The 15,808-nt window shown below is 37.7% G+C and overlaps 1 protein-coding gene, 1 long non-coding RNA gene and 1 pseudogene across 4 annotated transcripts in view; all 3 read right to left on the bottom strand.

The window, feature by feature from the left end:
* Nucleotides 1-15,808, bottom strand: part of LOC113677416 (uncharacterized) — a 38,161-nt gene that overhangs the window by 20,213 nt on the left and 2,140 nt on the right. The window lies entirely within an intron of this gene.
* Nucleotides 723-7,063, bottom strand: LOC149047170 (short transient receptor potential channel 4-like). Of its 2 annotated transcripts, none has more exons than XM_089204751.1 (9): nucleotides 6,940-7,063; nucleotides 5,733-6,582; nucleotides 4,179-4,518; nucleotides 3,262-3,733; nucleotides 2,473-2,671; nucleotides 2,112-2,294; nucleotides 1,821-1,850; nucleotides 1,676-1,702; nucleotides 723-1,483 (listed from the first exon to the last, which is right to left on the bottom strand). In XM_089204751.1, exons 2-9 carry the CDS (start codon nucleotides 6,567-6,569, stop codon nucleotides 1,244-1,246), a joined length of 2,328 nt encoding a protein of 775 aa, XP_089060877.1. In that variant the 5' UTR covers nucleotides 6,570-6,582; nucleotides 6,940-7,063; the 3' UTR covers nucleotides 723-1,243. The 2 variants fall into 2 exon arrangements, with proteins under 2 accessions (XP_089060877.1, XP_089060878.1); XM_089204752.1 differs by having other exon boundaries at nucleotides 6,962-7,036.
* On the bottom strand, nucleotides 8,567-13,817 carry LOC149047171 (short transient receptor potential channel 6-like; annotated as a pseudogene). Its single transcript, XR_016186080.1, has 7 exons — nucleotides 13,595-13,817; nucleotides 12,255-12,606; nucleotides 11,331-11,789; nucleotides 10,539-10,737; nucleotides 9,915-10,076; nucleotides 9,351-9,450; nucleotides 8,567-8,705 (listed from the first exon to the last, which is right to left on the bottom strand). The product of XR_016186080.1 is annotated as a short transient receptor potential channel 6-like (transcript).

Consider the following 15,808-nt stretch of genomic DNA (forward strand, 5'->3'; position numbering starts at 1 on the left):
AAAATCACTGGAGGACCCACTGCGTTATGGAGTTCACTTAAATAATAAGCTTATCAAGTATTTTAATGGAGTCTTAGTTGTGTCAAATAAACTTGATTTGACTTATTCTTAATTTTTAACTTTGTATATTTTTATCTTTTTACAACTGTGTTTATCCCTATAGCTTACCCATTGTATCATGTATTCTATATTTTTGAGACTCAGTTGTGTATTAAACCTTTAACTCCCAAGATCTCATTACCAATTCTCCTTACTGTCTGCCGAAGATTCTCATTATGTTAGTTTGGAGAATTTGGTATCAGATCAATTAGTAATCCAATAATATATTTTTTTCCTTTATTCTCATCACTTGTCTGCATAATATTGTATAGATATAGTAAGGAGAAATTCTGTCTTGGTCACTCACGGGAGTTAAAGGTTTAAACTTTACCCAAAGTGTTCCTTAACATGGGGCAAACCACTAAAGACTATAGAATACGGTGTCTCTTCTATTACCTTTGACAGTGACGACTAACAGACGGTTCGTTCCGCGCATAATGAGTGTTAAAGTTAATCTAACAAATCAATAATGATTTTTAAATTGGCAGAGGGGTAGTAAATAGCCACACGAGCGCGTAAGGAAATATAACTCATTAACTATTGGGAGACCAGTCCAAGAAAATCTCAGTTATGGGGATCACTTAAATAATAATCTTATCAAGTCTTAATAGTGTAAGATAAACTTGATTTCACCTATTTTTTTTTCTCTACTTTGTATATTTATCCTTTACAATTGCGTTTATCCCTATAGCTTACCCATTGTATCATTGTAGTTTATGTTTTTGACACTCAGTTTTGTATTAACTCATACCCAAAGTGTTCCGAGCACAATGTGTGTTGATGTTAATCTAGCACATTAATAATAATTTTAAAATTGGCAGAGGGGTAGTAAATAACCACACAAGTGCGTTATGAAATATAACTCATTAATTATTGGGAGACCAGTCCCAGAAAATCTCAGTAAATAGTTATCTTGAAAGAATAATTGTTATTATTCTGATGTAGTTTATTAAGTCTGAGTTATTTGTTCTACTCTATCTTCATTTATATTCTGTTCCCTTCTCTGTAATCATGAATTTAAGATGAACGTGAAAGGGTGAAGGCCTCTAATCCTTGCTTCATAGATTCTGGTTGACAATATGTGAGAAGAAACAATTGGAAAGCTGTGACAAAATGGTCAGTAGAGCAACAGTCAGTGCCATTATCACTTCACTAATGTGTCCAACATTTTATTAAGTTTGGCAAGCTCCTTCGCCTGACGATTAACCAATCGTCTAAGTAACTTAATGTTTTCCTCAATGAACTGGGAGCTCTCTTTTTTTCCCGCTTTCCCACTTTTGTCATCCGTTGTCTCATCTCCACTTAAGTTGTCTTCCTCGCATTTTTCAAAGTAGCGGCCCCTTAGATATTTCATCACTAATTCCTTCATCGTTTTTTTTCGTGTCTAGGATGACATAATAAGATCAAAGACATTATTCATCATCATTTTCTCTCACTCTCTGTATCATGATACTCTATCGATTTCATTTAGGAGCATTTGTTGCAATTGTTTTCGCATGCTACAAGGCTCGCTGGATCAATTCTCTCGTTGTTACATGAAAAACACGTCAAAGTTTTACTCTAAGCCTACATGTACCTCTTTTCTGGCGGTAATCTCGTCTCTCTGAAAAAAAAAATTAAGAGTTGCATTTCATTACCATTACAAATAGTATTGCATATCAAGGAAGTTAGACCTTGATTTTGGGTTTTGACAGAATTTCTCATTTATCAGTCCTGCTTACCTCTCTTTGCGCCTGCACTTCGTCTGGTTCCTTTAACAAAGAGATGAAATTTAAGAAATGAGAATGAATCAACGCATTAATTTCACGGTCTTATCGTAAATGCTAGTTTAGCGATCAGTGCATTACTTCAATAATCTACATTCCCATCTAAAATGAAATGTACGGTTTTGGTGGAGTTTGAGAGACGCATTTTTCCCGACTAATATAGAAAGACTTAGAAACAATAGGTGATAAGAAAAGTCAATACCCTCCGAGTGATCTACAAAAAATAAAACTTCTTCTCTTCCTTACCCCATTACCACGACAACAACAGCATTTTTCTCTGAATTTCCCAGAAACTTTGTCAGCAAATAGAATACTCCCATACAAGGTGTAATAGACAATGTTGATGGGTGCCGGCATCGTGTTGCCTTTGTCAATCCATTCCAGCCACATTCGGGATCTTGAGTATTTCCACTCAATTTCGGAGTTTTTCTAAAATTGAATTGTGAAGAAGAAATCAAGAAGTTGAGAAGGTTTTTCAGTAGCGGGGGTTGCTCGTTTCAAAAAAACAACGCAGTTAGGAATTTATTCGATGGACTAAAACTTTCTTGAATATGGGTCAAATCTGACTGACTTGCGGCAATGGTATTTATTTTGGGTGTATACTCACCATGATTCTCTCGAACGAATTATTCATCATGGCGATCAGCATGTTCAAAGCCACTATTACAGTGCAAATCACGTAAGCCATCAGGAAAAGACGACCAAATGTGGCGGTGAGAGCAAACACTGGGTCTTTTACCTCAATTTTGTCTTCTTCTATGAGGCCAAGCAGCAACCAGAATAACGCTATAAACGCGCTCTTGTGACTGAGAAGCAAAAGATATCGTCATATTATATATAGTCAGACGCAAGAAAGAAATTTTCGCATTCCTCTAAACAACTTCTAACTTTTGCTTTTCCGAACGAAAATCACCGAGCTTAAGTAGCCTTCTTCGATGCCAATGTCCATGTTTCAGATTAAAGCTTTGTTTCAAGATGGCCTATAGTCGTGTTTTTGTTCCGGCTTAATTATGTACATGTATAAACAACAACTTCAATTAGGAAATGCGACATGAAGTAACTCTATGTTAGCACACATACAATACAGACATGTGAAATGGGTGCTGGCTTTGCAAAGGGCCGAGCGCTCCACTGTTTCTGGAGCTTCTGCATTATCAGCTAAAAGGCGACTCAGTAAGTTCATCTCTCAGTAGTCGATGAAATTCAGAACGAGTTCATCACCATTGACTCGCCGTTCGTTTGCTTTCGGGAAATGCTGAAGGCATCAGTTTATTAGTTATACCTAATTTGCAATAAAAAAAAACACCTTACGGAGTAGCTTTCTTATCTCAAAAATATATTATAATTAATGTTGGACATTATTGGATAAAGATATTTCTTATTAAAGCTCTCTTACTTCGCGTACGGATGGGATTCCTCATTCTCAGTGTGGTTCCGATTTCTCTGCAGTTCAGTTTTCGAGGTTACATAGTAAGAGTAGACTTTTACGACGCCATTAGCAAACGAGAAATACAGCACAAGGAAGATAAAGAGGAATCTTTGCACATCTTTGAGCATTTTGTAAAGTGACAGCTGTAGAGGGCCGAGCACTGAATCAACCTGAAATATATGCGTCAGATGAAAATATGCCATAACGGATGCGCTTGCGTACAACACATCGGCTAGAACAAACGCTGCTTCTCTAGGTTTCCATTTTCCAAAGTACAGACAGGAGAGCAGCCATAAAGCCAAGGACGCCAGAAAAGTCAAGATGATCAGCGTGTCTACGACATTCCACCACTTTGACATATAAATATAAATTCCCTGTCGGTGAGCTTCGAGAAACTCTTGCAGAAGTAAGCCAAGAACAAACGAAAGCACCACATAGTCTGTGAAGAAATTTACAGCTGTTTTAGCACAACAGTGCACGCGCCTCAAGCTTTGACTGATCTACGTCGTCTTCATGCAGTTCAAAATAAGTTGAAATTTACTTTGCTCTGGCAAATTCAAAATGAAAACTGTATTTTTCTGGGCGTTTTGGAGGCTAACCACAGAATGAAGAAAAACATGATTTTGAAATGTTAGACTGTAAAGAAGGAGATATTCTATACAAGTGATAGGTATATAATAATAGATTAATTTTTATACTTGTTTTTTGCTAAGTTTTTCTTTCTTTACATCAGCCATTTAATCTTAATTCAAATCGTAAGGTTGAAACCCTAACTTCGTAAAATTTTAAGTGTAGTACACTGGAAATAAATGATGGCTGCGGGCCATCAAATGAACAAAAACAGCCAAGTCAGTGCAAGTGAAAATTAAATTTATGACACTTACCACGCCATATCAGCCCAGTCGCTGAAGTTTCAAACTTGTCGTCAAAGGAGGTCAAGAATATCATTGAGAGAAACACCATATACCACATCGTGTGGTTAATAAACTTGGAATAGGGATGCTCATAAAGCTCTCTGAATTCCCAAATCTTCTCATTGTTACAGCAACGATAAAATTTACGAACCAACCGTATCGGTATGTAGAAGACGCTCGATACTGCTACAAGCAGTAGTTGGAAGAAGAACCAAGCCAGTTTGGTCAGTCTGCTTTTATCCCGCCAACCAGGCCATTCATAGTATATAATCTCGTTAAGAATCCGCTGACATTTTGGGCTCGCTACAAACTGCGAATTGAAAAGAAAAAGATTGTTTTGATAAATTTGTAATTTCTTGATTTCTAACATATAAATCCTAAACTATTTGTTACTATATTTTTGTAAAGGTCGTTTTTTCTGTTTCTTAGGAGTTTACTTCTTCCCGTACATATTAAGAGGGTTGGTAAATCGAATGGTGAGTAAACTTGTTTAATTTAAGCGGGTGTTTGCCTCTTTAAAGACTTAGGAGAACATTGTTGGGCACCAAGGTTGGGGCCACTGATTTGTCAATGACCAGCCCAATTTTTTCCTAAGTCTTTGAAGAGGCAAGGTCCCGCTTCAATAAACACTTTTACTCACCATTCAATTTAATAATATATTTCACTATCTTAGTTATCACATTGGCAAACCTTTTTTTATTTGACTCAGCGGCTTAGTCTTTGTTTTTAAACACAGTGACAAGAGTTTTATTTTTTTTTTAAGTGTACTACCCATACTTTCCTGGAATAAAAGGGTAAATAACATAATTTTTTGACGTAAATAATGTCAAGATTTTACTATGATTTTATATCCCCAGCAATACTTTAGTTTCATACCGCTCTTTATTTTCATGGGGTCCAAATTACGACAAAAGCAAGGAAATACACGTCATATTGTCATCTTACTCTAAATGGAAAAACACTTGGCATTGCCATCTAGATTATGCTTCACACGTGCTTTTCATGAACAGCCACACTAAATGATATAAATCAGTTGGTAACAACCTAGCTAAAAGAGATTGATTGTACGTGTACCATCCAGCATCCCCAGTTTTCATTTGGCTAGTCTTAGATCAGCGATTTCGTGATCACTAAATATATGCTCTGCTGAATATTAATTCAAATGACTGTTTGTTTTACCCGATTGAAAATTGAAATGTTTGCAATACACTTTCCGAGAAAAATGAAAGAGTCCAGTCCATTCGATTCAATAGTGTATATTATTTCAAAAGCGGAAATCACGGAACATTTTTGTTGTAGCAATTTTAAAATTTCGTCTTAAGTAAGTAGTTTTAATTATTCATGGTAATTTAGATTGGAATTGAAAACTCGGTGTTAATGCTTGACGCTCAAGTTATTTCATAGTGAATCTGTGGGTTTGATATGCTTTTTAAGCTGTCATACTTTATGAACCAATGAATAAGTTTTAGCCACATGACTTAGGTGAATTAAACGTGTAAAAAAATAAAATAAATAATTACAAACCATCTTTCTGTTTTTGTCGGCAGCAAACTTGAGAAGACTCAGGCTCTTACTAAAATTCTTAGGTTTCTTCGCCATTAAACAGCCATTACCATCGGTATCCATTATCTCCTGAAGTTGACTGAAGTCACATCCTTCAACAACATCAACCGCAAATTTCTCACACTCCAATGCTCGCTTGTAGTACTCTTCCCGACTGTAATGATGCTCGTACCGAGCAATTTTTTCCAGCAGGTATGCATCATCCAAAGCAGCCTCGATGATGTCTTCAAGCTTACTTTCTCTCCGCTTCGGGTATTGAATAGCGGTGGATGTCAGCTTTGAATTATTTCTCCATAGCCATTCCAAACCAATGTAGAGTGGATCAGAAAGTATTCGTATCCACTGTTGTTCTTCTTCGGGTTGAAATTCAGTTTGTGGTGGCCTGCTTTCTCGGAATATACAAGCGGAAGTAACACGTCCTCTTTGGCCGCGTAGCTTTCCCCAAAGATACTTGATCAGTCCTTTCTCTTTCAAGCACTCATTTTCTGCGACAGTTTCGCATGTCTTGTTTAGGTTTTCTATCGTCTTGAGCTCCGACTCTTTAGCTCTTGCTATTAATTTCCAAACCGTGACAGCATCTTCGTCTTCGAGGGCTTTCGTAAGTTGTCGCTTGTGAGACACACGTGTTGGATCTTCGTCTCGACTATCCCTTCGCTTGTCTGAATTCGCTTGCCGTAAAAACCGCTCCACATCGTCTTTTGTACCCCTGGAAATTGCATCAAGAAAATCTTTGTAACCATTTGGGCCGCCTTCTGGTTGTCGCTGTTGTTCGTCGATTGCGTTAACGTGTGCGGCCATCTGATGATTTTTGCTTGTAGAGAAATTAGAAGAGTTGTGAAAATAAGTGTTCTAATTGTTCATTATAGGGAATACACCAAAGTTGAAGTCACACAGCTCAATAAAGAAATATTCCATTGTTAGACGCAGCTGTTATACGTGAAATGCCTTTTAAAATCAACCTTCCGCTAACCGTGCTGAAGAATATATGTTTCATCAAGTGGATCTTACTTCTTAGTCGGGAAAAATTACATTAAGATCTTTCTAAGAAATAGCGGAAGTCAATCGAAGCTTTGTATGAGCCTCAGAAAGCGAATCAATCGCATTATTCGCGTTAAGTTACGGTGTTTCTTTCAGATTCGCGACAACTGCTGAGGGCAAGAATGTCTACCTAGTGTTATCTTCTCAGCTACCTTTGCGGACCAAAATTCGATGCGGACGATGGCGAATTCGAACTTCCGACTCAGAACCATAACTATATCCATTCTGTTTATTGCGCAATTTATGCTGTCTATATCTATGCTGTTGTAATATTAATGAGTGTTTTCGCTTTTGAGCCAATAACGGAAGGAACAGATAAATGGAACGTATATTTAAATAATTTTCGACAGGTTTCTGGCCATGCATATAGATAAGTGCACATTACTACAGATTTACATGAAGGCACTAAGGAATCGACAACAACTCTTGTCACGCAGTCAGGTACATCCGGGAACTGCCACTAGTTCTGATGCCGTCACGGAAACTTGACTTGAAGTTGAAATTGCTAACTATTGTCTTAGTGCTTAGGAAAACAATTTAATTTTTAGGAAAACAACTTCCAACGCTCCATGCTGCAGTTGATTCGATGCAAAAGACCCAAGTCCGCCAGCGCTTATAGGTTATTGCTTTAACCCTGAACTCCTATGAGTGACTAAGGCATAATTGCTCCTTACAAAATCAACACAATATCAAAAAGAAAAATTATGAAACTAAAGAAAAATTATCAACAATTAGATTATCGGTTGATTTAATACAAAATTCTCCAAAGTTACATTATACGAAATGTATGACAGACGATAAGGAGAATTACTATTGAGATCTTGGGAGAAAAAGATTAAAAAATCTCAAAAATTTTCTAATAAAATTTCATAATCACTTGTAGTCGAGGAAGCACTTCCCCCAATTGGTAAAGTGCCGAACGATTACCTGCGGAAAAAGCTTGATAATATCATATTAGTCTACAATATTCTAACAACGTATGGAGAAAGTATAATATTATGCTAAAAATAAATGGTCCACATGTAGATATAAAGACACAACTGCCCTATATCGTCGTCAGTAGTTTAGTCTCTACAAAAATTAAATAATTTCTATTCTATTTGTAACCTAAACATGCCATATCTTTATAACTGTCATTCAAAAACTGATATGTTAGGTGCTTGAATTCTAATAACTAATTGTTGGTAACACCAAATATAGATATTTTAACTGACTGGCTACAAATGAAGACTAGCCTTAAGCAATATATTTCTTTTCTGGAGAATGTTTAAAATTATCATCAATTAATTTCGCTCATGCACGATTTGTTGCTAAAATATTACGGTGCTCAAAAATCCTCGGATAAAGCATAGAAAAACGCACAATAGCCTCTATTTGGCTCAAAATATACTCCGCTACTTATATTCGTAGACATTATCTGATTGCGGAATGCGAACGGTTTTCCGACATCGCAATTTGACACAAATTCTGACAATTGGGAAATATTATCTAAGAAATATCACCGGTTTCAATCCATCACATACGTTCGCTCACACGCGATCGGTTTTAATACGTGCATGACGTGACCGAAAATGTTCCAATGCGATGGAAGTCTTTCTTTAAATTGACGTTATCTGTTCCTCGAAGCTCACATGTTTTCTCTAGTATCGCTCTCCTGAACTGCTCGCTACTCAAATCAGATAATGTCCGCGGACAAATATCCGGGCACCAAATGAATGCTAGTGTATATCTAAATCCAGAGACTTCAGTATTGACCTGTTTAAGAACGAAAACCGAGGAAAAGGACTGCGTTTAAGGGCGCGTTGCTCCTGTTTTTACCGTGGGCTCCTTCCATTTATCTTCGTAGCGATCAATAAGATACTCCACAACTAATCCGTTCATTACCTTCATGCGTGTCTGAAACAAAGAGATACTCACAAGTCAGAAGATGGTCGAAAAATATTGGGCAGAGGTTAAGGTGTCTAAGATTTTCTTTCTCAAATCAATCCTTTTGAGACATTTAACTCGCCTGTCGATCATTTTCATCTCTTTTCTCATCCTTTAAAAGTATCAGTGAAGCATTCAGAAAATGTAAAGTGAAATGTCGTATGTAGCAGTAACAGTATCTCAATACATTCGCAGCAGGATATTTGGCTAACCTTTCTTCTATTTCCGTCTCCTCCCCTCACCTAAAGAAGAGGAAAATTTCGTGCAGTCAAAAATGTAAAGTGAAGTGCTGCATACAATAGTAACGAAGAAACGAGGAACAAGCCTTAAACCTTTACTTCCCATGAGTGACCAAGAAAGAATTTCTCCTTACAATACCAATACAATATCAAGCATAGAAGTGATGAGAATAAAGTAAAATATCAATTAGGGGATTATTAGCTGATCCAATACCAAATTCTCCAAATTGACATCATAAGAATTGTATGTCAGACAGTAAAGAGAATTACTAATGAGATCTTGCGAATTATAGAGTTAATTTGAGCCATGTAATTTGGTTTACTGTCTCAATACGCTCTAGAGGAGACATTTGGCTAAATTTTTCACCGTTTTTACCTCTCTTCGCCGTGTAAAGGAAATGTAGAGGAAATGTAAAGCGTTTCAGGTTTATAGTCTCAATACATTCACATTTGGCTAACCTGGTCACCCTGGTTACCTGATGGAAGAGTAAAATTAGGACAAAATTAAAAACGATCATAACACAGACAGAAATCCAGGTTTCTGGTACGGATAGTGTCATGAACTTAGTCAGCGGCAAAACAATCGGTGTACTGACCACCTAATCTGCATGATAGTTGAACGGCACTCGATCATATCTTTAAATTTATTAATTTAATTTATTTTCAAAATGATTCATTCATTCTTTTGATTCTTCTTTCGTTCGTTTATTCCATTTCATTATATGAAAAGAGCTACAATTCTATAATTTGAGGATTTTAGCAAGTGTGTTTAGTACAATGTCCCTCCCAGATTCAACTTTGTTATATGCGCCGATGATTTTTTTGTTTCTTTTCTATATGAAAGCTCTGCAAGCGAACTAGCAAATGTGATTCTTAGGTTCCTTTAAATGCACTAAAAATGCTGCAGAGATAATTAATTCAAATTAACAAACTATCTCACGTTTTGGCGCCGATTATTGTAGCAAGTTTTCCAGAAGTTTGGTAAGAAAATGTAGAGAATATAGTAGACTGTATTGAATGGGACAGGTATGGTATTGCCCTTGTCGATCCATTCCAGCCACATCTGAGTTCTTGAGAACTTCCACTCTACGATTGCATTTTCCTACAAAAGATATTAAGAGTGTTTAAGATCGCAAACTTATCAGGTGTCAACCACAACAGTGTACAAGTGTTTAACTCACTGCGAGAAGCGCCGTAGAAAAACTGACCAATCATAAAAAAAGCATCAGCAGTTTGTTGTTGCAAGGGAGTGATCACTGAACGAAGCACTACTCATTAAAATAATTCCCACATCACAACATAGGACGTTGTAGTTATGACTAACTAACAATAGTTTCCAAAACAACGAGAAATATCTTTAAAGGTTTAGCTGCAGTTCAAGAAGTTTCTTTCTCTGGGGAGTATTTTGAACCTCTAATGAAACACGAACCACAAGCTGGTGAAGTCTTAAACGTGCAGGAAATACAATCCAGTATGTCAGCTACATTATCACAATGTATAAGGTAAATAGGATCAATTAAAGCCAGCGCTAAATATGATCCTTACCAAAGAAACGTTGACTCACCATAACTCTGTTAAAAGAGTTGTTCATCATCGCGATCAGCATGTTTAAAGCTACTATGACTGTGCAAATCGCGTGGCCTATTATAAAAATACGCCCGAAAATGGACGTCAGATGAAACGCTGGATCTTCAACATTAAGTTCGTCATCTTCAACCGAACCAAGTAACAACTAAAACATTCCAATGAAAGCCTCAGTGTAGCTACGTTAAAATATAAAAATATCGAGTTAGGTGTCATTAGTCTAACCCAATCTCGCCTAATGTTCTCTGCCCAGTGACAACTGGTTGCTTGTCCTTCCGTTTTGGAAATGCCGTCTCAGGTGAAACTGCCAGATTAACCTTGCTTAGGAACCAGTCGTTATTTGTTGCCTTGGGAAGGGGGAGGGGGAGGGATGTGAGGATATTTTTTGTGGGGGGGGGGGGGGACCTTATGGTCTTCAGGGTGACGGAGGTGGCCAACAAGATGTAATGGGGGGGGGACTATTGAAAACTGACTGCCAGTTAGCTGCCAACGAGGAGGGAGGGGAGGATCGGGTAAATTTTTCACGTGACACAACCAAACTTCTTCGACCCCCCCTCCCTCTTATCACTCGAGCAATAGATAATTGCCGAACTCTAATGGGAGTAAATGTTTAACAATAATAGTGGGCTCTTCATTTGTCCTCACAGTCTCAACGTTGTTCCTTTTCATGCGTCTACACTAAACGTCCTCCAAGCTTTTGTAAAGTAAATTAGTAGCTTACGTGCGCCCCCCCTATTAAGTTTAATTAGAGCTCATAGGGTTATATACGTACTTGCCATATCGGGGAACTGCTGGGTACTCATCTTCTTTAAGTTGTTTTTGAGAAACCACATAATACGAATATGTATTGATTACGCCTGTAGCGAATGCTATGTAAAGTAGAAAAAAAATGGCAAGAAACTTGAGGATGTCCTTAAGCATTCTGTAAAGTGACAGCTGTAATGGCCCAACACTGAATTAACTTGGAAGATGTGTGCTAAGTGGAAATAGGCCAATACAGATGCTGTGGAATAAATGGCATCAGCCGCGATAAACGCAGTCTCTCTTGGTTTCCACCCATCACAAAGAAACCACGCAGTAAACCAAACTATGTAGACCAGCGGGAATGTTAAAACGATCAAGGTGTCTACGACATTCCACCATTTTGAAAAGTAAATTGAGGCACCTTGCCTGTAGGCCTCCATTGCCTCCTGAACCAAAAGGCCCACAACAAAAGCGAGAGCAGCCAGCTCTGTAAATAAGATCGAGCAAATCAAATCAACATTTTGTCGACATACTAAATTTATCTACTCTTGCACTGAAACTGACACACATCCACGCACTATGTTATTTTAATCAGTATATCAAGATTCTTCAAAAGATTAATTGAACATCTGTAGAGTAAGTTCAGAGCAGCATTGACTTTAATTTAAGATGGCCCTGAACCCACTTAAAAAAATAATTTTTAAATGTTCTAAAAATATTAATTAGATTTTGATTTGCTGATTGCAACAAACCGGTTTTTCAATTACAAGCACATGATAGGTATGCTATTGCAGTAAATATGCTTTGATTGTAACTTGCTGGGCACTAATTAGGCATTTGTCTCATGCCATCTTATAAGACGGACTTCCCGAACATTGCGCATTTTGAAGAGATAGACCTTGACAGGCTGTCACTGGTCATCACTCGAGTATTAGCAACAAAAGTGACTTACCTATATACGACATGCCTGCCTTAATAGTCTGAAACTTATTCTGAAAAGTTGAGGCGAAGACCATACAAAGAGATATTAAGTAGGACATAGTTTGATTGATGAACTTGGAGTATGGAAACTCGAAAAGCCTTCTAAGTTTCCAGCATCTCTCTTGGTCATTTGACTTGCAGCAGAGACAGCCTTTCAGTATAAGCCGCAAGGGAAGGTAGATGATAACACCCAAAGATATGATGAAAATATAGTGAAAGAGAAACCTCAGGGTCTTCACGGCCAGCCCTTTATCCTGCCACATGGGCCACTCACGGTAAACGATCTCATCAAGAATGAACTGGCATTTGGGGCTTGTTACGAACTGGTAAGAGAGAAAATCATAAATCATGGATGCAAATAACTGCACATCACTTAATCATTCAAACTATTTGTACTCTCACAATCCAAGTAATCTCAATATATGAAACACTAGAATTCTACACGATTACATCAATGTTGAAATTTTGCTTATTTATTAAGTATTCGAAGTTGCGAAGAAAAGGGATCACCTCCGAAGAAAATATGTTTCAATTAAAAATGATCATTTTAATGAGTCATCTGTCCAATAATCAGTCCCTTATATGTTACATTGCATGGTAATAAACCTTTCAGAATTGGCAAGATCTCACACTCCATTTGGTTAAAGTGACCAATGCTCTTTAATTTTTACCATCCCAGCTTCAAACTTATATTAAGTATTCGAAGTTGCGAAGAAAAGGGATCACCTCCGAAGAAAATATGTTTCAATTAAAAATGATCATTTTAATGAGTCATCTGTCCAATAATCAGTCCCTTATATGTTACATTGCATGGTAATAAACCTTTCAGAATTGGCAAGATCTCACACTCCATTTGGTTAAAGTGACCAATGCTCTTTAATTTTTACCATCCCAGCTTCAAACTTATATTAAGTATTCGAAGTTGCGAAGAAAAGGGATCACCTCCGAAGAAAATATGTTTCAATTAAAAATGATCATTTTAATGAGTCATCTGTCCAATAATCAGTCCCTTATATGTTACATTGCATGGTAATAAAACTTTCAGAATTGGCAAGATCTCACACTCCATTTGGTTAAAGTGACCAATGCTCTTTAATTTTCACCATCCCAGCTTCAAACTTAAATTTCAAAATGATTGAAACCATGCACTGGTCTTTTAACGTCTAGAGCAATCATTTCCTATTGAAACGAATTTTTATACCAGACACAACGAGCGTGCCTGTTTTTGCGCCATGTTGGTGTCACAGTTTGTGGGAATTCACAACAGACAAACGTTCCACGCAACGAAAACAAAGGCTGCTTTTATTTTACCTTTAAGTGCAAACAAAGATAATGCAGAGGGATGCGATTGAATCTTGCTTCTAAGCTTACAATTCTCACCATTTTGCGCTGTGAAGACTCAGACTCTCAGCGAAATTTTCGTGATTTCTGTTCAGTAAGGGGCCATCTCCCTTAATATCCATAATCTTGTAAAGCTTTCCTGAATCAGACGCGCGTATTTGCTCTACGATGTCAGTGGCAAATTTCTCGCATTCCATTGCCCTCTGCCTGTACTCATACCGGTCGTAGTCACTTTCGTTTGCAGCAATTTTTTCCAAAAGGCAAGCATTTTCGAGGGCAGCTTTAATGATATCCACAGTCTCTGTTTCATTCTCAGCCGATGATGTTTTGTGGAGCCATTCGAATTACATGTACAACGGGTTGGTCAGAATGTTGATCCAAGCTTTCTCGTGAACATTTTCGCCTCCCGCTTCCGTCTCTTGGCCCTCATCGTCGCTTTGAAACGTGAGAATCCAGCTCAGTGAGTCCCTTAGGATCGTACAAAGTCCCTCTCCTTCTTTCCTTTTCACCTTTTCCGCAACCCGTAAGGCAGCAAGTTTCTTGATCTCGCTCTCCTCTGCATCAGCTATAAGTCGCCAGACTGCAACGACGTCACTCTTTCGGAGAGCTAGTTCGAGTTCCGTCAATAGATTTTGTTGTGTATCGTCCCCTCTCTGTTCCGCCTCAGTTATCGCCGTTTCATTCCCACTTAACAAGAAGTCATCTATCTCTTCGTTGTTGTTTTCTTGTATCTTTTTCAGAAATTCATCGAAATTGCCTCTGGTATTTCGTTCTGAGGATGTAGTCTCCGCCATATTTCTGCCAGCAATCGAGCAACGTAATGCTCTTTTTTTTAGACTGAGCGCGGCATTTCCTTTCTTTGAAAGGGGTCAACGGATATGTTTCACGTTGTTTACATGCTACAATGCGCTTATTGGCAGCCGGAAAATGTTCCAAACTGCTTATCTTTCAGTAATTTTAAACGCTCAAGCCAAACATTATCCCTTGTGTTAAAAGAACCTTCAATGATTAGCTTGTTATCCAGAGTACCTTGACATTAACAGCAAGGGATAGAGAGCCTATTCGCGAAATGAATCCTGAGATATATTACTTCCTAATTCCCTTAAAAAAAAAAAACCTGGCACAGCGTTTTACATCACTTTATTATTCCCAGCTACTCAGTCGCAATGACATAAGGGTCATCCCTATTAAACTCATCAACTTAAAAAGTAAAATTAAGAAAATCTACATATGGTAAACGAAAAGCCAAAGAGGTGATTTAGCGAGGCACGGATAGGTAGTGAATTGTCTGCCCATCCAATGTAAAAGGAAAAGCGATGAAGTGTAATCTTTCAGTGGCCTTAGGATATCTATCACATTTAAAACCGAAGTTATCTCAAGTCGCCCAGAAGTTTATCAGATATAAGCAACATAACCCACATTTAGGAGAGCGTTGCCCTCAAAGCGTTTGATCAATGATGTAAGGATAATCGGTAGGACCCCGTCATGCGGCGTCAATTCACCTTTTGGGCTTTAGATTTCACGTGTAGTATCACGTAACTTTTGATGTAGACAAACCCCGAAAGTTCGGACATTGAGTCGAGCTCGCAGCACATGTGTCCAAAATTCGGCTTTGGAAATTTTTCTTAAATAACTTCCCACTTTCAAGAAGCGTCTCTACGCTAAAAATTGACATCTTTCTTTTGTTATTTATTTGATCTTTTTATCAGACCTCGTGCTATAGTTTCTCCTCCTGTATTTTTCATGGATATTCTTGTTATTGGAAACCTGAAATCGAATACAACCGAGGAGAGGTTTGTTATTGTTGATTAATTACTTCAGTAAATTGTTAATTTTGTCGTACCACATATGCGTATAAGTGACAACACTTACCTGATGAACTAAGGGCAACAGATCCAGGCTGCAAGAAAAATAGATCATGTATCTTTTATGTATGCGCTCCGCAATCCAAATTGAGTTTGCCAAACCGGCTGCTGTGAAAAGGGCAAAGAGAAAGCTGAAGACAGACACCTTTTCAGCGATTTGGGATCATTTACAATTGAAATATCATAGATGCAGATATTCGAATCATTGTTGGAAGCAGTTCATTGCTAAGTTTAGTATTTATTATAAAACTAAATTGATACTATTTCTTCTTTACAAGGAACGCGGGAAAGTTATAGCATCATCTGTTGAGAAATATCT

The sequence above is a fragment of the Pocillopora damicornis genome, chromosome 4, assembly GCF_964200805.1.
Source record: "Pocillopora damicornis chromosome 4, jaPocDami1.2, whole genome shotgun sequence".
Classification (NCBI taxonomy): domain Eukaryota; kingdom Metazoa; phylum Cnidaria; class Anthozoa; order Scleractinia; family Pocilloporidae; genus Pocillopora; species Pocillopora damicornis.